Below are 22,791 nucleotides of genomic sequence, written 5' to 3'. Positions count from 1 at the left end.
CATACACACACACATACATGCACACACACATACACATACATACATACACCATAAACCTGAGCTGTGTGACTATTTAAATTAATAAAAATTAAATAAAATTTAAAAGTAATGTCCTCAGTAGCATTAGCCACATTTCAAGTGCTTAGTAATCACATGTGACTAGTGGCAAGCATATTGGACAGCATGGATATGGCAATTTCTATCATTGCAGAAGGTTCTGTTGGATGGTGCTGCTATAAACAATTCAGTTCAGCTTACTTTCTTACCTTTTTGTTATGTAGAGATGGCCGAATCCTGGCTGCTGGAGGCAAATCAAATCATCTTCATTTGTGGTGCCTGGAGGCTACACAGCTCTTTAGAATTATCCAGATGCCTACTAAAGTTCGAGCCATTCGCCATCTAGAATTTCTTCCTGATAGTTTTGATGCTGGTTCTAATCAGGTTAGTAACATAAATGTAGGACATTGTACTTTTTGAGAAAAATTATGTCCATTTCTGAACTGTATCAGCTCTACTTACTTGACTTAAAAGAATTTGAAATTACAAATATATTATTTTAGTGAAAGAGTCTAGAAATGAAAACAAATTCAAAATCTTATGTTCATTATATTACTGAAAATTTACTCTTTTTTTTTTTTTTTTTAGTGTTGTTAAAATTTACTCTTTTTATAAATATACTTTAAGTTCCACTTTATGGTTTGCAGGGTGCTTTGGCATGTTATTTTTTTATTTGAACCTTAATTCTTTGAGCATAGGCAGGAAAAGTATTCACCCCAGTTTACAGATTATAACACTAAACATTGAGCAACTTGTCAATACTCCTGTTAATTGTAAGTATTAAATGTGGAAGTATAACTAAACTTTTCTCATTTTGTTGTACTTCGTTTTATTTACCATAACTGTTTGCCTCATTCCTGTGAAACATGTTTGATTTGTAACTTTTTTTAGTTTACAAAATGCTTTTTCCCCATCCCCACCACCTTAACTTTATTTTTTTGTTTATTTTTTTAGATTTTCTTTTTTTAGAGATAGGGTCTCGCTGTGTCACCCAGGCTGAAGTACAGTGGTACAATCATAGCTCACTGCAGCCTCGAGCTCCTGGGCTCAAGTGATCCTTTTGTCTCAACCTCCTGACTAGCAAAGCTACAAGTGTGCAGCACCACACCTGGCTAATTTTTCTATTTTTTGTAGAGACAGGTGTCTTGCTATGTTGCCCAGGCTTTTCTCAAACTCCTGGTCTCAAGCAATCCTGTGTTGGCCTCACAAACTGCTGGGATTACAAGCATAAGCTACCATGACTGGTCCAACTTTCTTATTTTAAATTGACTGTCATGGATCTCACACTTTAACAGATATATATTTTGTGTGTGTGTGTGTGTGTGTATGTGTGTGTGTATATATATATAAAATGTGTGTGTATATATATATATAATGTGTGTGTGTGTATATATATATATATATGCATCATATCTATTTTACTTAATTTTTAAATAGGTAATACATTCCCATGGTTGAAAACATAAAAAGCATACAGTAGTAAGTCTTTCACTCCTCTCTCCCATTTGTCTAGTTATTCAGCTCTTCCCCATAACCAGTGTTGTTACATATAGTGTTGTTTTTCCCACTTCTTTATACAGCATTTTGCCTTTTATTCCTCCTTAATTTGGAGATTGTTCTATATATCAGTACAGAACTTCCTTTTTACAGCTGCATAGTGTTTCACAGTTTTTTCAACCAGTCCTCTATTATTGGGCTCTTAACCTATTTTTAGTCCCTTTCTATTACAAATACCATGCAATTAATAACTTTTTCCAAATGTCATTTCACAAACCCTATTTGTAAGATAAAATCTCAGAGTTGAAATAGTGGCATAAAGGTTACGTGCATCTGTAATTTGGATAGATCTCGACAAATTGCCCTCCAGAGGGGTAGCATCAACTGCAAATGAGGGGGTTTGTTTCCTACAAGCCTACCAACAGAAGGACATTTTATCGATTGTCACCTCCAAACTGCCTTTTATGGTCTTTTGTATACAAGTGACATTGGCATTTCAAGCAATTACATGGTGGCACCACTTACCAGCTATTGGCACTAGGAAAAGAACCTGTACTTAGACAAGGCAGCAGAGGGATTTCTTTGCTTAAACTTTCCTATTACGTTTTAAATTTCTCAAATGGTTTGAGTTAAAATTTAAATTTTTTTTTTCTTAAAAGACTAGCTTCCCTCCTACCCCTCAACTACCTTTGCAACTCACAAACTCTTTTCACTCCACAAATGTTAGTTGAAATACCTGAAGATAGGCAGACAGTGGGTTGCCTCATTGGAAGTCACAGGTTTGTGTGGGGGCAGCAGGGCTGATGTTAGCTCTGATTTAACTATGGGAATGGTAGAGGAAAACAAACTTTCTACCCTTCTTACTTTTGACAGTGTGGAGGTCAGAGTTAGGAACTGCCTGTGTTAGTCTGTTTTATGCTACTGTAACAGAATACTACACTATGTAATTTATAAACAATAGAAGCTTATTTCTCATGGTTCTGGAGGTAGGAAAGTCCAAGAGCAGGGAGCTGGCATCTGCTGAGGGCCTTCTTGCTGTGTCGTAACATGGCAGAAGGCATCACATGGGTATGGAAGCAGATAGCACAAGAGTGGGGGTAGGGAAGAGGGGGCTCAACTCATCCTTGTGTATCAAGCCCACTCCTGCAATAATGGCATTAATCCATTCACCAGGACAGAGCCCTTGTGGCCTAGCCTCTGAATAGGCCCCGCTTGCCAACACTGTTGCATTGAGGATTAAGTTTCCAACATATATGCTTTTGGGGGCACATATTCAAACCATAGCACTGTGTGATCTCTGTCCACTGTGTATGTCATTAGTGGATGAGGACTGCTTGTGGAAAGAGAAGATTCTTAGGTCACATGCCCATAGTCCACCATGATGGGTTCCTTACTGGTTCTGGTTACAGCCAGACTCATCTGAGCCTGAACAGGGCAAATCAACATATGAGCCATAATTAGTGATTTTAAAATACATAATAGCTCATGAGAATAGAACCTCCTCCAATTGCCCTTCTCAAAAATATGTAATATAAATATATGTAAAAATACACATATTACATACATATGTATATATGTGTATGTAATTTGACTGTCAGTCATTTGACTTTCAGATGTTTTTAGGAACTTATATTGTTTCTCTCTACCTGTAGGTTCTTGGAGTGCTGAGTCAAGATGGTATTATGAGATTTGTCAATATACAAACTTGTAAACTTCTCTTTGAAATTGGGAGCCTTGATGAAGGAATTAGCTCCTCAGTAATTAGCCCACATGGACGGTACATTGCATCTATTATGGAAAATGGAAGTCTAAACATATATTCTGTTCAGGCTTTAACACAAGAAATAAATAAGGTATGTGATCAAGTAGTCAACATTAGTTTTCTAAAAACACTTAAATATTGTATTATCAAGAATAAAATCTTTATGCTACTATTTTCTGTGTTGGAACTTTCACATTTTTCTGGATATATTTTGTTGCTCTTACTCCCAAAGCCACATCTCCAGTCTTGATTTCTCACTTATGCTCCATTCTTAAATTGCTGCCTTCCTAAAGGACATTTCTGTTTGGTGTCTCATTAACTGTGTCATCTTATTAACTGTGTCACTCATGAGCTCCTTCCCAAAAGAGGTCATCAACCCTAGTTTTGTCATTTCTGTCTCACTCTTTCTTCCCATCTCATAGACTAGAAACCTTGAAGCCCTATTCCTTTATTTCCTAAATCTGGTCAATACTAAGTCATGTAATTTCTTAAATTTGGAATATCTATATATACACTGCCTGTTCTCCATCTCCATAATAGCCATCCTTATATTGGTCCTCATTAACTACTTTAAATAACAGTAATTTAAGCAAATATCCCAAACTCAGAGCCCTCACTACCCTGCTCTTCATTCCATCTTTTATATAACATTTTTCTACAATAATGCTTCCATCATCATTTCTTAAATATTGTTACTTTAGTGGCTTCCTTCCTTTTGCCTGTTGAATTAAGTCCAGACTTTTGCCTGGCTCTCAGTATTCTCTGTAATCTTATCTACTTGTCTAACTTGTTTCCCTGTACTTCTAACTTCCTTAATTATCCGCCATAGATACCATTCTTATTTCTGCATCTGTTATCTACACTATTCATTTCATCTAAAATGCACACACTACTTCTCTTACGGTTATCTAAAACCCTCCCAGCTAACAAGTCATATTGTCTGTGCGCAGCCTTCCCAGTCTGGAATTGTACTCTGGTGGCACTAACAAGGACTTTGGTGATCACCCTTTCAATTTAGAGAGAAAGAAGTTGTGCCCCAGCTTAATCACACAGCAAATGACTGAGCAGGTCCAGGTGATCTGATTCCTAATACAGTGATCTTTTTTATGTGCTTTCTCTATTTTTTCCTAATTACACAGTACTAAGTGTCTCATTGCAGAAAAAATCAAAAGATACAGATAAGCAGTAGAGAAATACAGATCACTCAAAAGTCTCACTATTCTCTGAAGAAGCCATCCCTGGGTCAGATTGGCTGAGACCCAAAGTTAGCAGAATGGGAGCACATTGCTTGTTCCCAGAACTGGCAAGATGTGACTTGTTGACCAGCAGAGAGAACTGTTCCTCAGGGCAAACAGTCAAGGACCTGTGGTTTCACATGCGACCCAAGGTTGTCTGTTAACCTGCAAACAGGTACCAGACGTTGCAAACAGCCAAGGACCTGTGGTTTCGCACGCCAGCCAAGGTTGTCTGTTATCCGCACATGGCAGTTGAAGGGCAGGATGCAAACATCTTCTTCTCTTGTGCTATGCAACCAAGTCAGGTGTCTTGTTATCTGCAAACGGTATCAAACGTTGAAGGGCATCTCTTGTGCTATGTCTAGAGGAACAGGTACTGTTGGCCCGTGGGAAGTCACGTACCATAAAGTAGCTGGGAAAGTAGCTGGCGTGAGAAAATAGCTGCAGGACGCTTGCCAAATTGAACAGTATAAAAATAAAACGACTGGTGCTTTAAGCGCTGCAGTCTTGTACCCTCTTTTGTGGCTGTGTGTTTCTTTCAGGGGCGGCAGTCTTGTACCGTCTTTTGTGTCTGTGTGTTTTTTTGTGTCTTTCTGTGTTCATCCCCCATCCTGCAATTGGGCCACGACAATTATCAGATGATTTTGATGGATATTATCTTAATCTTTTTCCTCTGTGTGTAAACATATGTAGTCACTCCTCATTATTTGTGGATTCTGCATATGAGAATTTGCTTACTCTATGTAGAAAGTTTATTTGTAGTTCCAAAATCAATCCTTTCAGTGCTTGCATGGTCATTCACAGGCATGCACAGAGCCATGAAAATTTTGTTGCCTGATGCCCTTGTTCCCAGCTAAAGTTGAACAAGGTAATACTTTGCCTTTTTGTTTCAGTTCTCATGGTACAAACAGGTATTCTTTTTGTGGTCTGTTTAATGCCATGTTTTTTGCATTTGGGGGCTTTTTGTTGTGATTTCACTATTTAAAGTGGCCCCCAAGCATAGTGCTGAAGTGGTATTTAGTGTTCCTAAGCACAGGAAGGCTGTGATGAGACTTACAGAGAAAACACATGAGTGTGTTAGATAGACTCATTCAGGAATGAGTTACAGTGGTGTAGGCTGTGAGTTCCATGATACTGAATCAATATATATTGAATAAGGTGTCTTTAAACAGAAACACACATAAAACAAGGTTATGTATTGATCGGTTGATGAAAATCTTGTGACCTGGGGTCTAAGGATCCTAACTGTATTTCCCCTAGGAGCAATGATTCAGCATTCACTAATTGAGTGTTCAGGGTGACTTTATAGAACTACTGCAAATAATGAGAATCAACTATATATATATGTTTTTGTGTATGTGTGTGTATGCATACATTTTCTCTAAACATATGGGATTATACTCTGCTGCTATTGTTTATATTATTATATATGTGTTATATAATTACATATGCTTATATATTTTATCTATTCATAAAATAAAAATTTATTAATATATTATTATCTGCTCTTAATGAGAGAGTTTTTGGCCTCTTCAGTAGTTGATTTTATAGTACTAACTAAACCTTCTGAATACAGGCAGGGAGAGATTGATGAAAAACCATGGCAGGAGTGAGTCATTGAGTTCATGTCTACTATTTGTTGAACAAGTTGAGATCACATTGAACTGAAAAGCTAGCTTAGAAATAGATCATTTTTACTGTTTGGACATATTACCAACATCATCAGTGTCTTTGTGGCTGTTCCAAGCTATAGAAATGTTCAGCTCTGTATTTTCTATAAATCTTAACTCACCTATGTCCCATGCTTTCCTAAGCTTTATTTTCTTATCTTTGGAGGATTGCTGATATTGTGCTAACAAAGTAAATGAATAATTATGTGTTGAAGTTTTAACCCTAAAAGGTATGTCAAATCAAGTCACATCTCAAGATCTAACCTTTGGGAGGTTATGCTGCGTGGTAGAGAATGAGATTCCAGCAGGGGAAAATGTGTCATAAGGATAGAAATTTTAATAAAAATTTAGAAGAATAGATTGAAGGCAGATAGAAAATAGTTGAAGGATATTAAAGATGGGTAATATTCAGAAGTCAGGCCACTATTAATTCCCTCCCATAGATGAAGAATTGAATCATACACTATAAATTGGTCATTGTGCTTTAATTGTATTTAGAACTTAGAAAGCCCAAGTTACCTTATCTAATAATTTCCTTTCATTAAGAAAGATCTGTTGCTTTCAAAGAGAGTATCTATGGATAAAGTGTTCTAGTGAGTCATTTTACCTTAAGTAAATTGAAGTTTTGAGTGTTTTCCCCCCTGTTTGATAGGCCTCACAAAAATGAGGGTTTGGATTCTAAGTCATGCTGTCTGAACTGCTTTTTAAGCTGTAAGTAGGGAACTATTAATAATAGCTGTTTTTATGCATATTAAAACAACTAAGGGGACAGAGAGGCAGGGATCCCATGCTTCCAGAGGAAAGTCATTGGGGAGTTTCCTCTCCCTCGGAAATTTCACTTGAGCATGAAGAATATTAGAGTGCTTCTCTCAGCATTCTAGAGGGCCACACCTCTAACTGTGCCTTTTCTGCTGTAGATGATTGCCACACTACTAACTTTATCATGCAGATGTAAAAATGGTTTGGTATTATATGATTTAAGGCTAGCTTTCAAGGAATAAATTCTATTTATTGCTGTTGTTAATCATGTGTCTTTAGTATGTTCTTCAAAGGAATTTGGTAGAAATTTGCTTTTATTAGTCAACCAGAAAACATTCTTAGACATTTTACTTACACGTTTTACTTACACTTACACATTTTACTTACATTTTACTTATACATTCCCTTCCCAAATGAAGGTAATTAATGAAGATTAATTATACATATTAAAGCACGTTGTTAAATTAAAGCAAATTTTGAAAATCATAAACAGGCTTATTTTCTAAGGATATCCACTGAAATATATATGTATTATTTTCCTTTTAGCCACCTCCACCTTTAATGAAAGTGATTGAAAATTTTCCCAAGAATAAACAGAGTTCTGTTGGTCTTAAGATGAAGGTAACATCAGGAAGAGTACAGCAGCCAGCAAAATCCAGGGAAAGCAAAATACAAACTAGACTATTAAAACAAGACCCAACTGGTTATTTTGAAAGTAAAGAGGTAAGAATATATGATAATTAAAGTCTTTGTCATGATTCTGCTGTAGACAAGTCTTGTGATTTCTATATAGCCATCATTACTCTTCCCTCTCTTGGAAATTAAAGGAATATTACATAAGACAAAACTGTAACTGAAATTATAATATGCTTTTTAAACTTTTTAATATACTCATAAGTATAAAACATATTTATTTTTTTTGATAAAGCCAAACAGTATAGAATTGTACTGTTTAATATGCTAGCCCCTAGCCCCATGTGGTTGGTGAGTACTTGAGGCATGGCTAGTCTGAATTGACATGTGCTGTGAGTGTAAAATACTCAATAAGAAAGTGTGAAAATTTAAGAAAACTTAATATGAAGAAAAGAATGTAGAATATCTTACTAATAATTTTTATGTTGATTATATGTTGATAGTATTTTGGTTAGATTGGGTTAAATATATTATTAAACTTGGGTTTACCTCTTTTTTTTTAACTTTTTTAATATGGTACATAGAAAATTTTAAATTATGTTTGTGGCCTATTATTCTTCTGTTAGACAATGCTCATATAGAAGGTTATAAAGGGAAAAAAAATAAAAGCATACCTTCTTTTCTCCCTGTTCTCTATCCCACTAGTCATTGAATTCCCTAGAGATAACCAAGATACTAGTAGTAGAATTACCTTTGAGGGAAGAGATTTCAGTGAATTATATTTTCTTCTTTAAATTTTTTATATTTTCCTAATTTTCTGCAAAGTGCATATATTATTTCGAATAGAAAGAAAATATAAATATTAGAGAAATTACTAATATTATTTTCAAGGAATTTTAAAACTTTTTATTGACAAATAAATAAAGTATGCATACGTATGTAACTCAGTGAATTTTCACAACTGAACACACTCATATTACTGGCGCTAATTCAAAAAATGGAATCATCAGCTGCTTTTCAGACACTCTCCCCTTTATCTCAAGGATAACTACTCCTGATATACCATAGATGAGTTTAGTAAATAATGTCAGTTTTCCCCAATTGCTTGATTGAACCAATTTACATTCCCATCAGCAGTATTTGAGAGTTCTTTTTGTTCCATATTCTAACCAACACTTGGTATTTTCACATTGTGCAATAGTCCTTATCTGCAATTTTGCTTTCCATGGTTTCAATTACTTGTAGTCAACCTCAGTCCAAAAAACATTAATGGAAAATTCCAGAAATAAACAATTCATAAATTTTAAATTGGATACCATTCTGAGTAGTGTGATGAAATCTTGTGTTGTCCTGGCCAGGATGTGAATCATCTCTTTGTCCAACATATCCACACTATGCATGCTACCTCCCATCAGTCACTTAGTTGCCGTCTCAGTTATCAGGTCAACTGTCAAGATATCACAGTGCCTGTTTCCAGTAACCTTTATTTTGCTTAATTATGTTCCCAAAACACAAGAGTAGTGATGCTGGCATATTGTTATAATTGTTCTATTTTATTATGAATTGTTGTTAATCTCTTAACTGTGCCTCAGAGTAGAACACTTCTGTGGGGTGAAATGCATGTCCTCAACTAATTTTGGCACCAGGAAGGGAAATTAGGAACTTCATCAGTTTATGGTCAAGACAAGGACAGATAAAATTCAGGCCAGAAGCATCAGGCATTCTATCCTTTGTTTAAAGAGAGGCTTTAGATTAGCCGAGCGTGGTGGCATGCGCCTGTACTTCTAGTTACTCTGGAGGCTGAGGCAGGACGATTGCTTGAGCCCAGGAGTTTGAGGTTGCTATGAGCTAGGCTGATGCCATAGCACTCTAGCCTGGGCAACAGAAAAAGACCTTGTTTCAAAAAAAAAAAAAAAAGGCTTCAATGGCAGCAGGTATCTTGGTGATGACAGCAATCAATGTGTCTCTTACCTGGATCATATTGCTCTAGTTCTGGGCTAGTTACCCTCTATATCTGGTATGTGGCACTCATATGGGAATCTTCATTCATCATCTTAAATTTTCCCAATCTAATCACACTGGATTACCCATTTATTCTGGTAAATAGAGTACTAACCTAAAGTTAGAAAATCTGGCTTGGGGTCTTGATCCAAGATTTAGCAAATTTGTCACTAAACAATTCACTCAACTTCTCTGACCTTCCCATTTTCATTTCTTTCTTTTTTTGAGAGAGAGTCTTGCTCTGTCACTCTGGTTAGAGTGCAGTGATATTATCATAGCTCATTGCAACTTCAAATTCCTCGGCTCAAGCAATCCTCCTGCCATAGCCTCCCCCAGCAGCTGGGACTACAGATGCATGCCACCATGCTCAGCTAATTTTTCCTAATGTTAGTAGGGACAGGGTCTCACTCTTGCTCAGGCTGGTGTTGAACTCCTGAGCTCAAGCAATCTGCTACCTTGGCCTCCAAGAGTGTTAGGATTACAGGTATGAGCCCACCGTGCCCGGCCTGACCTTCCCATTTTCTAAAATAAAGCAAGACAACATCTCATCTGTTTCACAAAGCTCTTAGGATCAAATTAAGATAATCTATGTAAATGACTCTAATCCTAAAGCCTATAAAATATAATTTTTCCATTAAGATAAAAATTAAAAGTTTTAGATATAAGGGACTGTCAGCAGAAGCTAATGTCTATGAGTGTTGTCTAGGATAAAATGATGAAGTCAATCAGTTTTTCTACCAGATGTGTCCTTGATACTTTCATGCTAGTTGTTGTTCAGAATTTTAAGATAAAGGAAGGGGTAAATGGTGGCGGGTCGGGTGTGAGGGGGTGGAGGGAGTGGCTGACAACATCAGAATGCATTGCACTTGATACAAATGGTAGTTCATGGACCCAATCCAGCTACTTAAGCTAAGACTGGTTTTTATATTTTCAAACGGTTCCATCTTAAGTGGTTGTATACCAACATAATAGTCTTCATTTTCCTCTTGGCAAAAGTTTGCCAAACCCTAGTCTAGGAAGGTAATATGTCATGAACTTTGTTTGCTATGTATATGCATACTCAAGAAAGGGAAAATAAGAGAGAGAAGAGAGTCCCATAATGTGAAAATATTTCTTACTGTGTGATGTGTTCTAAAATTTGAAAGCTGCTGTGGACTAGATTACCATTCATCATCTTTACTATTTTATGATTATGTCACTTATTAATACTGCTTTTGTCTTTATAGAATGAATTGTCAGATGGATTAAACAAAAAGCGTTTACAAATCTTACTAAAAGGCTATGGTGAATATCCAACAAAATACAGGTAAAATTAAAATTCTTTTATGTTAAATCAATTTTACTCAACATTTTTTGGGTTAAAGTTATATTTTAATTTCAGAATGTTCATTTGGCGCTCTCTGCTACAACTGCCTGAAAATCATACTGCATTCAGTAGCCTCATAGATAAGGGTACTCATCTGGCATTTCTCAACCTTCAGAAGAAATACCCCATCAAAAGTAGGAAGCTACTTAGAGTATTACAGAGGTATGTTCAGTATATTGCTGCAATGTGTATGAAACCTGTAACTAACAATTGCAATGTTTTAAAATCCTCTGCTTGCAAAATATTGTTTGGTCGTTTCTAATCATCCTTGTGTGATACATTGGTTTGTTTGATTTTTTTTTTTTTTTTTTTTTTTGAGACAGAGTCTCACTTTGTTGCCCAGGCTAGAGTGAGTGCCGTGGCATCAGCCTAGCTCACAGCAACCTCAATCTCCTGGGCTCGAGTGATCCTTCTGCCTCAGCCTCCCGGGTAGCTGGGACTACAGGCATGCGCCACCATGCCCGGCTAATTTTTTATATATATATCAGTTGGCCAATTAATTTCTTTCTATTTATAGTAGAGACGGGGTCTCGCTCTTGCTCAGGCTGGTTTTGAACTCCTGACCTTGAGCAATCCGCCCGCCTCGGCCTCCCAAGAGCTAGGTTTGTTTGATTTAAAAATAAAACTTATGTATATATTACATATGACTATCAGTTTGTGTTGTGTTCTGGAAAATAGGAATCTTTCATATTAATCTAAAAGAACAAAGAAACAGTAGAAAGAACATTGAATTTCAAGGCAAAAGACCTACTTTTGAATCTTTGTTCTACCACTTAATAATTGTGATGTAAGTCATTCCATTTTACTTCTCTTAGCCCTAATTTCTTGATTTAAAAGTGGTGGTAATAGCACCAACATCATAAGATTATTGGGACAGGTAAGCACCCCGTAAATGTTAATAATAATAATAGCTAACCCTTAAAGTGCCTTTCATGTGGTAAGCACTACTAAATATACGTCTAACTTATTTTACACTTAAACTGAGGCGTAGAGAGGTTAGCTGATGTGATCAAGTCACACAAATGGTAGAGCTGGGATTAAGCCCAGGCTCCAGAACCTAAGCCTTTTTTAAAATAAAGTTTTTATTATGAAAAATTTCAAGCATAAATAAAAATAGAATAATATAATGGATATCCTCATGTCCATCACTCAGCTTCAGTAATTGCCAACTCATGGCCAACCTTATTGCATTGATATTCACACTCACTCTACACCCAAATCCCAACGCACACACCCCCTGCTAAATATTTATATAAGTATCTCTGAAGGATAGTGACTCCTTTTCTTTAACATAAACACACTACCATTATCACACACAAATTGACAGTAATTTTTCAACATCCTCAAATATCCAGTCAGCATTCATATTTCTCTAATTATCTTAAAAATTTTTGTTATAGTAAACTTGTTAAAATCAAGGTCCATACAAGGTGCACACATTGCATTTGGCTGATAGCCCTCCCTGTCTTTTTTTCCATACAATGTATTTGTTGAAGAAACCAGATCGTCTAACCTATACAGTCTTTCATATTCTGGTTTGCTAATTATATTCCCATGGTATTGTTTAACATGTTTCTCTTTCTTTTGACTTTAACTGATAATTAGAGGTAGGGGCTTGATTTGATTTAAGGTTTTTATTTTACCCGCTTTGGTATTTGTTTCTTTGTTTTTCAAGAAAATTTTATAGATGGTTTTATGTACTTCTGCCAGAAAGATTATGATACCTGGTTGTCTCTTTTGGTGATGTTACTGGCCATTGATGATTATTGCCTAGATTCATTATTTCTCCAGAGATTTGTAAAACAGTGATAATATAATTCTATCATTCCTTCTCCTTTTATGAACTAGAAAATTTCTATAAAGAAAAACTTCCTATTAGCAACTCTCTGGTTATCCTAAGATACAACCCATATAGGAAAGGCAAGTTAAATGTACCTTTTTAAAAAAATTTATTTACCAGTTTTCAGAACAGTAAATTGATTACCCTGGAATCCCCCAGAGTGATCAGTATATTAATTATGAACTCATAGGTTTAAATATATAGGACTTTTCAGTGAATAGAGCCAGGTTTATGCTGATATTTTCAATGTAAATTTAGGACTACAAAGTGTATTGCTTCTTTGATTTTATATTTTTATCTTTTTCTGTTATACTAAGAATCCTGATTCCTAACAGCGTTGACATAATTCCTTAATTTTTTTATACATACGCACACAATGGTTTTAAATTCCATATACCGTGTTTCCCCAAAAATAAGACCTACCCATAAATAAGCCCTAGCAGGATTTCTAAGCATTTGGACAATATAAGCTCTACCCGAAAAATAAGACCTAGTGATGGGCGTGGCTACATAACGTATCTGCATGACCCATGCATTTCCTCAGGGAGTGGTGAAGACGAGCAGCCCTTCTCATCTGCCCCATGAGAGCTCTGTTGCTCGGCATGAGAGACTGGGGCAAATGGTTCTAAAGGAAATAGAGTCCCACGAAATTCAGGATGGAATTCGGGGTTTGGAGAGTTATGATGATGTTCCAGAAGAAGACGACTTAACTATATTTGAATAAATGTAGATTGTTATACCGTACTTAAAAAAAAATAACACAATAAGCCCTACGATGTCTTCTTGAGGAAAAATAAATATAAGACCCTGTCTTATTTTGGGGGAAAAATGGTATGTGTGCTATATAATAAAAACTATGTAACTATAAATAGTAACAAAGTGACTATTATATCTCACATTATGATTATTGAAAACAATTCAAAATATTTTTTATAGTTCTTTTTCCTTATGTTATATCCCATTAGACATGTGTAATCAAATTATTGTTTTAAAGTCACTTGAAATAATTTTATATGGTGGCTCTAACTCACTGCACAGGTGTATTTGTTTCATTTGTTTTCAGTTTTTTGAAAATTTTTATATTTAATTTTTATTTTGTTTTATACTTTCATAAGACATTTACATGTTTCTAAATCAAATCTATAAAATAAGATATATTTAGAACAGGCTGGCTTCTATTCTCTTTATTCTGTTACCTCTCCTCTCCATAAGTAATCCTTTTAATAAAAATTATCTTATTTGTATGTGCAACTGTATTTGTCTTCCTTCCTTCCTTCCTTAAGTAGATGGTTGTGTACTATTATAGTTTTCTGTACCCTGATTTTTATATTTAATATATGAATATCATTTAAAAGTTATTCCTCTTTTTTATAGTTGTGTTTCTTGTACACATGCACTGTAATTTATTTGGCCTTTCCTCCATTAATGAATTGTTTACAGTCTTTTGCTGTTATAAGCATGCTGCATTAGTTAGCTTTGTCCATAAATCTTTTTTTGTTGTTTTAATGGAGATAGTCACTCTATTGTCCAGGCTGGAGTACAGTGGCACAATCATAGCTCACTGCAGCCTCGAACTCCTTGGCTCAGGGTATCCTCCTGCCTCAGCCTTCTGAGTAGCTAGGATTATAGTCATGTACCACCATGCCTGGCTAATTTTTATTTTTTTAATTTTTAAAATATTTTTTAGAGACAAATGTTTAGCTATGTTGCCCAGGCTGGTCTCAAACTCCTGGCCTCAGGCGATCCTGCTTCAATCTCCCAGAGTGCTGGGACTACAGGCACGAGCCACTCCACCAGGCCCATAAATCTTTTTTAAATTTAAGTGTATCTTTGGGATAAATTCATAAATTTTGATTACTGAGTCAAAGGGTAAATTCTTGATATACTGCCTTTTTGAATTGGAGAAAAATCAGATCACTTTGCTAAGACCTGACTTAAAAGAAATGGGAATTTATTTATTTTTACCATTTGATCTTCACACTTGATATGCTTCCATAAGTCTGTGCATAAGATGACATCACAGTTCAGACATTTGCCAAAATACTAATGTCCACTGTTAATGCCTTCCATTGCTTTTTGGGTTCATGTATTCAAGGTTGAAAGTCATAAGTGTTTTGGTTAGAAAAACTAGTCTATCATCGGATGCAGATGGAATTTAAAAGAGGAGAGTACATTACTTCAAAAATGAATATTTTCATGCATTCTTCAGAAATAATAAATTCTCCAAGTTCAGAGGAAAAGATAGCAAATATTTTCTTTCATTAACCCCATTGTAGGGAATCAAGAATGGATTTTATTAATAAAAGCTACTGAACCAAGTGCCCATCAATCCAAGAATGGATTAATAAAATGTGGTATATGTATACCATGGAGTACTATTCAGCTCTAAGAAACAATGGTGATATAGCACATCTTATATTTTCCTGGTTAGAGCTGGAACCCATACTACTAAGTGAAGTATCCCAAGAATGGAAAAACAAGCACCAGATATATTCTCCAGCAAACTGGTATTAACTGAGTAGCACCTAAGTGGACACATAGGTGCTACAGTAATAGGGTATTGGGCAGGTGGGAGAAGGGAGGGGGGCGGGTATATACATACATAATGAGTGAGATGTGCACCATCTGGGGGATGGTCATGATGGAGACTCAGACTTTTGGGGGGAGGGGGGGAAATGGGCATTTATTGAAACCTTAAAATCTGTACCCCCATAATATGCCAAAATAAAAAAAAAAAAAAAAAAGCTACTGAAGTAACTATTAAGTTACCTAAAATTTCTTATAATTGTCATCTGTCTTAGGATTTTACACTTCTTAAATTATGAGTGCCACTCTTAAGTACTTGTTGGTAGTTCTTTCTTTCACTGACAGTCCAACTTAAAAACAGAATATTTCAGGGTTTTTTCACTCTTCCATTAAGTTCCATTCACCTTCACATTAAGAGCAAATGAAGGTAATCATTACACTGCTTTGCTTTTTGGGAAAGAGTAACACAACATCATAGTGTTACTTATTAAAAATTCAAATTATCAGAGAAGTAATTTTGATGTTTTCTACGTGAAAACTGTGTGTTCATGGGGGTCCTTCTTGAGATATAGTTTCCATTAGGTTGTCTTAAAGTGGCAAGAGGTTGTTTATATCCTTTGAGATTTTTTTGTCTTATAATTATATGCCTACTAATATATTTACAATTAAAGTTATTTTAATTTCGATTGTGTGTATGTGTACTTCAAATTATAGTCCTAATTTCCTTTAAGGTTTCACAGCAATTTTTTTGTTGTTTTAAATTTCTATTTTTCTAAACTTTTAAATATTAATTTTAAATTTCTGTTTTTATTAAAATTCAAAATTGTAATTTAACAGAGGGGATGGATTATTCTAGAGTAAAAGAGATGTAGAGATTTAAAGGAGGTAACAACCAAATTCAATGAGTGAGTCTTGTTTGAATCCTGATAGACAAATCAACTGAAAGGCCATCTCTGCCCATTCTGTAGTCATATATCCTTCCAAACACATCCAGGAAAGATTCTTCAATTAAGGACCTATATGATTAGATTGGATCCACCCAGATAATCCAGAATAATCTCCCTCCACCCCCAAGGTGCTTAATCATATCTGCAAAAATCCCATGTGAAATCACATATTTACCGATCCTGGGGATTAGGGCTTGGGCATCTTTTGGGAGGGAGTGTGCATTATTCTGCTTGCCACATTAAGTCTAAAGTATACTTCTTGGAAAATAATTTATATTTATTAATGGGAGAGGATTAGCCTTAACAGATATTAAAAGCTATTATTAAGCTATAATAATTGAAGTTGATGCTGACATATAAATAGATAGGTAGTCTAGCAATAGGCCCAGCTATGTTCAAAAATTATTTTTAAAGGTAACATTTCAAAGCAGTGGAGAAAAGATAGTTTATTTAGTAAATGGCATGGAATGACTGGATAGTCACCTGGAAAAAGTTGAAAGTGTACTTCATATTTTACACCAGGATTAATTCCCCTTGGATTAAAGATTTAATTACTTAAAAAACCATAAAAGTACTAGAAATAAATGTGGGATGTGGGGTTAGCAAGTCTGAAACTACTTTATGTGTATATTAGGGTTAACTAAATAGGTGAACTTAGATGACAGCCAAGTTTCTTACTCTCAGAGAAAGAAGTTACAACTAACCAAAAGGGAAAGGCTAGAATGAATCTTGTGGTGGCAGAATAGAATTGGTGGTGTTGGTTTTTAATATATGTGCAGATAAGTAGATTTTGAAAGAAATATATATGTATGTAAGATTTAATATGCATGTATATATTTCCAAGCTCTCTCTGCTGAGAGGCCCTAGCAATGACACCCTAATAGCAATGAGCATAGCGAGTGCAGGAACCAGGGCTCCTTGGAGAAGTGGTTGATTGCAGGACTGTGGTGGGGAAAATACAAGATGAACCTGGAGCATCTTATAATGCTATAAAATAAGAAAGTTCCAAAGAGGATGGCTATGTGAGTCAAAAGGGCACAGGACTTAACCTAAAAGTTTCCAGTAGCCAAAGCTGGAATGATTTGAGCAAAAAAAATAAATAACAATAGCAATCAGTTACAACCCATACAGTAAAATAAATATCTATTAGTTTATACTGATAGAAATAATTGAATAAATAAAGATATAAATGGGGAAAGAGGCAACTCTAATAAATGTAGAAGGAATTAAAGAAAGAAAATCACCATTAGAACACCTTAATAATAATTGTTGCAGGCAAAAACTGATAAATGCTAAAATTTACTCCTGCAGAAGTTTGAGGAGTAACAGGATATTTACATAGTCTTAAAAAATATCTACCCCAAGATATTTATTAATTGCAAGTGGAAAAATAGTAATTTTATAGTAGAAAAATTTGGCAGACACCTCTTTAACCAAGTAACCAAATTTAAAATCACCAATAATGAGACATACCAGTATGATACACATCACTTTTGTGATATTCTACTTTTTCTTTGTTTTGGGGATTTTTTGGGGAATGTTGGTTTTTTAGGTTTTTTTGGTGCATCCTTGGGTGGGCTTTTGTGATATTCTTGCCAAAAATATGTAACCTCATTCTAATCATGAGAAAACATCAGGCAAACCCAAATCTATTCCTCAAAAGTGGCAATGTCATGAAAAATAAGGAGAGACTGAGGAACTCTCATATTGGAAGAAACTACAGAGACATAACAAATAAATGTAATGTTGAATCTTGGATTGGCAAAGTGAAAAATTGACACAGAAAAATGACATTAATGGAAAAAATAGTAAAATCTAAATAAAGTCCATAATTTAATTAATAGCATTATACCAACATTAATGTCTTAGTATTGATAATTATATGCAAGATGTTAACATTACAGGAATTGAGGTGAAGGGTATGCAAGAACTCTCTACACTTTTTGTAATTTTTTGTAAGTCTAAAATTATTTCAAATAAACTCAAAAAAAAGAGACAAACTTTAAAGGTGTTACAAGTAAATATGGAAGAATTGTAATCCCAGAGTAAGGCCATTTTAAGCATATCCAGAAGAGATTGATAACTATAAAAACCTTTACATGTAAAAAAAAATTCCCAAAGACACACATAAAACTGAGAAAACATAGGACAAAAGGCTGGTTTCTTTAATATATGAAGTGCTTGTGTAAATTAGTATGAGAAAGGTCAGCCAGTATAAAAAAATGAATAAGTTTAAGGCATAGTCACAGCAGTGGAAATGGTTCTTAAACATGAAAAGATGCTTAACTTCCCTCATAATAAGAGAAATGCTGATTAAAACTACATTGAAGTACCTTTTCTTAACTAGATTAATGGTTTAAAAAATAGTTAATAATAAAGTATATTGGCAAGAGTGTGAAAAAACAGGTATCCTTTTGTGCTGATGGGACTCCAAATAGACATTTGTTGTGGAGGCTAATTTGGCACTGGCTGTTGAAATTACAAACACACATATCCTTTGACGCAGCAATTCCACTTCTAGGAATTTATCCAAATATGTGTTCCCACATGGAGAATGATATACAGTACATATAGTGGCATTAAGCACAGCATTGTTTATAAAAGATTGGAAAGAAATGCCCAAGAATAGGGATCATGTTAAAGGAATGAAGATGCATCTGTAAATTTCATGAGGAAGCTGTGTGCATACTGATATAACCTATTTCCAAGATACCATTAATTGAAAAAATGCAAGATGCAGGACAATGTTTATTGCTACCATGTGTGGATTTTTTTTTTTTTTTAAAGGGATTTCTACTTTTAACAGTGGTTGCTTCTGGAGAGGTGAACCAAATGATAAGGGTAAAAAGGAGAATTTTCACCAAATATACTTTTTGTATCAAATTTTTATCATGTAAATGTATTATTCAAATACATTTTAATAATTTTTTTCTTGTCTTTATGTCCTTATTTTATTCACAGAACCCTATCTGCATTAGCTCACTGGTCTGCCATCTTTAGCGACACACCATATCTTCCACTCTTGGCATTTCCATTTGTAAAATTATTCCAGAACAACCAACTCATCTGTTTTGAAGTTATTGCTACTCTCATAAGTAAGTAAATAATTATTAAAGAATGAAACCAAGAATGGGTTCCTATACATTTTCCTGATGTCTTTACACCTTTGCATCATTTAACAATTCTAGATTTCTCTACTTTTAAGTCAAGAAAGTGTGAAAAAATCACGTGTAGAGCATAAAATGGACAATTGAAACATTTATATATAAACCTTTTTATTTAGAAGAAAATTTAGATGGTCAAATTTTAGAAGATATTGTTATAGACTGGATTTTGTAGTAAGAATGAAGCTGATCCTTCACTTACTAAAAGTCTATTATTCTTACAGAATTGTTTTAAGTATGTAAAGCATTCAGCACACAGTCCTCATGGTGTTTAGTGCCCAAGTATTGGCTGCTTTCTTCATCCTCAGCATCTGTGGCTAACATTTCTTGAGCACTTTCTGTGTATCAGGCACCATTCTCAGTGTTTTATCTTTATTAACTCATTTAATCCTCACAGTGATCCTATGGGGTAGGTGTTATTTTACCCTTTTTACAGATAAGGAGCTTGAGGCATAGAGAGCTTAAGTTACCCAAGGTTGGCTTAGGGGTACAGCAAGCATTTAAACTCAGGCAGTCAGACTCCAAAGTCTACTCCAGCCATTGCGTTTACTCCCTGTCATCATTATTTACATGGAAAAATATTATTTTGTGTTTTAAATCACTTAATGTTTTTCTTGTACAAAAGAGATATGAACTTAACTGTAATATTCTAAAAGGTAGAAATTTTTAAAAGTTTCAGGCGTATATATTATGAATATTTAGTGTATTTCCCTGTACACTTTTTTGTTTGTTTTATTACATTGTGCCCAAAGAAAAGAAAATTCACCAATATTCCTCTTCCCCAGAGATACTTTTTGATAATATGTTGATGAATTTCTTATAAGATCATTTCTTCCCAAATCATTAAATATTTTTGAAAAACATGATTTATTGCCTGCAATGATATATTTCATCTTATAGGTATACCATAATTTTTCCTCAACTGCAAGAATTTTTTAAAATTTTTCCATACCTTTTAAGCAGTTTTTGTTGTTAAACTGCTTTTATTTAATGTTATATATATTTTCCTCATTTTTATAAATTTCATAAACGTTTTACTGACTGTACTATTCCATAATTTGCACTGGATATTTACATTGTTGTTGGATAGATTGTTTCTAATTTTACCTATTAAAAGTAACAGTATTATAACCATCTTCACATATATATGTTTATAATAATTTTCTTTGGGTAGATTTCCAAAACTGGTATTATTAGTTCATAAAATATGAATAATTGATTCCCTCAAAGGGTTGAACTAGTTTGCTCTGCTAATAGCACTCAATGTTTTAAAGGGAAATGAAACAATAACAAAGAGATAATCCAATTAAAACATGAGTAAAGGACTTATAGACATTTCTCCATAGAAGATATACAAATGGCTAACAAGCACATGAAAAGATGCTCAGCATCATTAGTCATTAGGGAAATGCAAATTGAAACCACAGTTAGATACCACTTCATACCTACTAGAATGGCTGTATTTTAAAAAACCATAACAACAGGTATTCGCTAGGATGTGGGAAAATCAGAGTCTTCGTACATTGCTGGTGGGAACATAAAATGATATAGTCACTGTGGGAAAGTTTGGCATTGTGAAAAACAATTTGGTATTTTCTCAAAAAGTTAAACAAAATTACCATATAACCTAGCAATTCCACTCTTACGTGTATACCCAAAAGAACTAAAAACTGAGACTCAGATACTTGCGTGTGAAATGTTCATAGCATCATTATTCCCAATAGTCAAAAGGTAGAAATAATCCAAGTGTCTATTAACAGATGAATGGATTAACAAAATGTATATATATAGTAATGCATAGTGTAGAATATTAGCTATCAAAAGAAATGAAGTTGTGATATATGCTACAATGTAGGTGAACCTTGAAAACATGCCTAGTGAAATAAGCTAGACACAAAAAGAACAAATATGATTTTACTTTATCTATGAAATATCTAGAATAGGCTAATTCTTAGATACAGAAAGTGGATTAGAGGTTACCAGGAGCTGAGGAAGTAGGAACAGGGAGTTAATGCTAAATGGGTACAGAGTTTGTTTGGATTGTTGAAAGGGTTTTGGAAATCTATAGTAGTGATGGTTATATAACACTGCAAATGTAATTAATGTGTCTGAATTAGCATTAATGGTTAAAATGGTTAAATGGCAAATTATATATTACCACAGTTTAGAAAGAAACAGATAATAGCTAACTTAAGTAGGCGTGCAAAACCAAATTTTTTATTTCCAGTAAAATCTTCTTACATAGCTAAAATATTGTTATATACTAAGGAAATTGATTTTTTCTCTTCTAAACATACTTACCTAGAATCTAAATCTAGGAGATTATCGTTTTATCCATAATGGTCAGCACTAGTAGCCATGGACTTTTATCAAGGGTCTCAAATGAGTTTTGTTCAATAAACATTTATTAAGAGTACTGTTACAGAGCAGAGCAAGTAAGGAGGCTGCATCTGGCTCCTGCTTTCACAGCTATGGCAGTACATTGAGTTCCAGAGACACAGTACAGCGCAATTGAGAGCAAGATAGGTACTGGGTGTCTCTGTGCCTTGCTGAGAAAAATAACTAAGCACAGGCAAAGGCAATCCTAAGAAACCAAGAGGGAAAACGCCATCATGTACATTCTCTGTACGAAATTGCTGAGAGGAACGCCAGTGCTTCAATCCACTTTTCTTTTTTTGGTTTGTTTGTATTTTGAGATGGGGTGTTGCTCTGTTGCCCAGGCTGGAGTGCAGTGGTGTGTCCTCATAGCTCACTGCAACCTCAAATTCCTGGGCTCAAGTGATCCTCCTGCCTCAGCCTCCCAAGTAGCTGGAACTACAGGTGTGTGCCACCACACCCAGCTAACTCAAGAGTTTTCTAAAAAGTGCTCAGACAGGTGGAAGACCATGTGTGCCAAAGAGAAAGGAAAACTTGAAGGCATGGCAAGACATGGCAACATGGCAAAGACAGATAAGGCTTATTATGAAAAAGAAATGAAAACCTATCTCCCTCCTTAAAGCGGAAACAAAGAAGTTCAAGGATCCCAGTGCACCCCAAGAGGCCTCCATTGGCCTTTTCTTGTTCTATTCTGAGTATCGCCCTGAAATCAGAGGAGTCATTTGGCCTACTCAGTGGTGATGTTGCAAAGAAACTGGGAGAGATGTGGAATGGCACTGCTGCAGGTGACAAGCAGCCTTATGGAAAGAAGGTTGCTAAGCTGAAGGGAAAATGTGAAAAGGACAATACTGCATACCTAGCTACAGGAAAGCCTGATGTGGCAAAGGAAGAAGTCATGGAGGCTGAAAAATGCAAGAAAAGGAAGAGGAGGAAAAAGAGGAAGATGAAGTAGATGTTG

At 34.9% G+C, this 22,791-nt stretch overlaps 1 protein-coding gene across 3 annotated transcripts in view; it reads left to right on the top strand.

The window, feature by feature from the left end:
• TBC1D31 (TBC1 domain family member 31) overlaps positions 1 to 22,791 on the top strand; it is a 74,550-nt gene that overhangs the window by 30,618 nt on the left and 21,141 nt on the right. For all 3 annotated transcript variants that reach the window (XM_012743313.2, XM_012743312.2, XM_076005049.1), the window contains 6 exons: positions 282 to 441; positions 3,207 to 3,407; positions 7,527 to 7,703; positions 10,841 to 10,920; positions 10,996 to 11,142; positions 19,255 to 19,388. In XM_012743313.2, the coding sequence (XP_012598767.2) occupies positions 282 to 441; positions 3,207 to 3,407; positions 7,527 to 7,703; positions 10,841 to 10,920; positions 10,996 to 11,142; positions 19,255 to 19,388 (899 nt within the window). The remainder of the gene's footprint in view (positions 1 to 281; positions 442 to 3,206; positions 3,408 to 7,526; positions 7,704 to 10,840; positions 10,921 to 10,995; positions 11,143 to 19,254; positions 19,389 to 22,791) is intronic.

This window comes from Microcebus murinus, chromosome 7 (genome assembly GCF_040939455.1).
Source record: "Microcebus murinus isolate Inina chromosome 7, M.murinus_Inina_mat1.0, whole genome shotgun sequence".
Taxonomy (NCBI): domain Eukaryota; kingdom Metazoa; phylum Chordata; class Mammalia; order Primates; family Cheirogaleidae; genus Microcebus; species Microcebus murinus.
The sequence above is the reverse complement of the archived record's forward strand: the minus strand, read 5'-3'. Positions and strand labels throughout refer to the sequence as shown.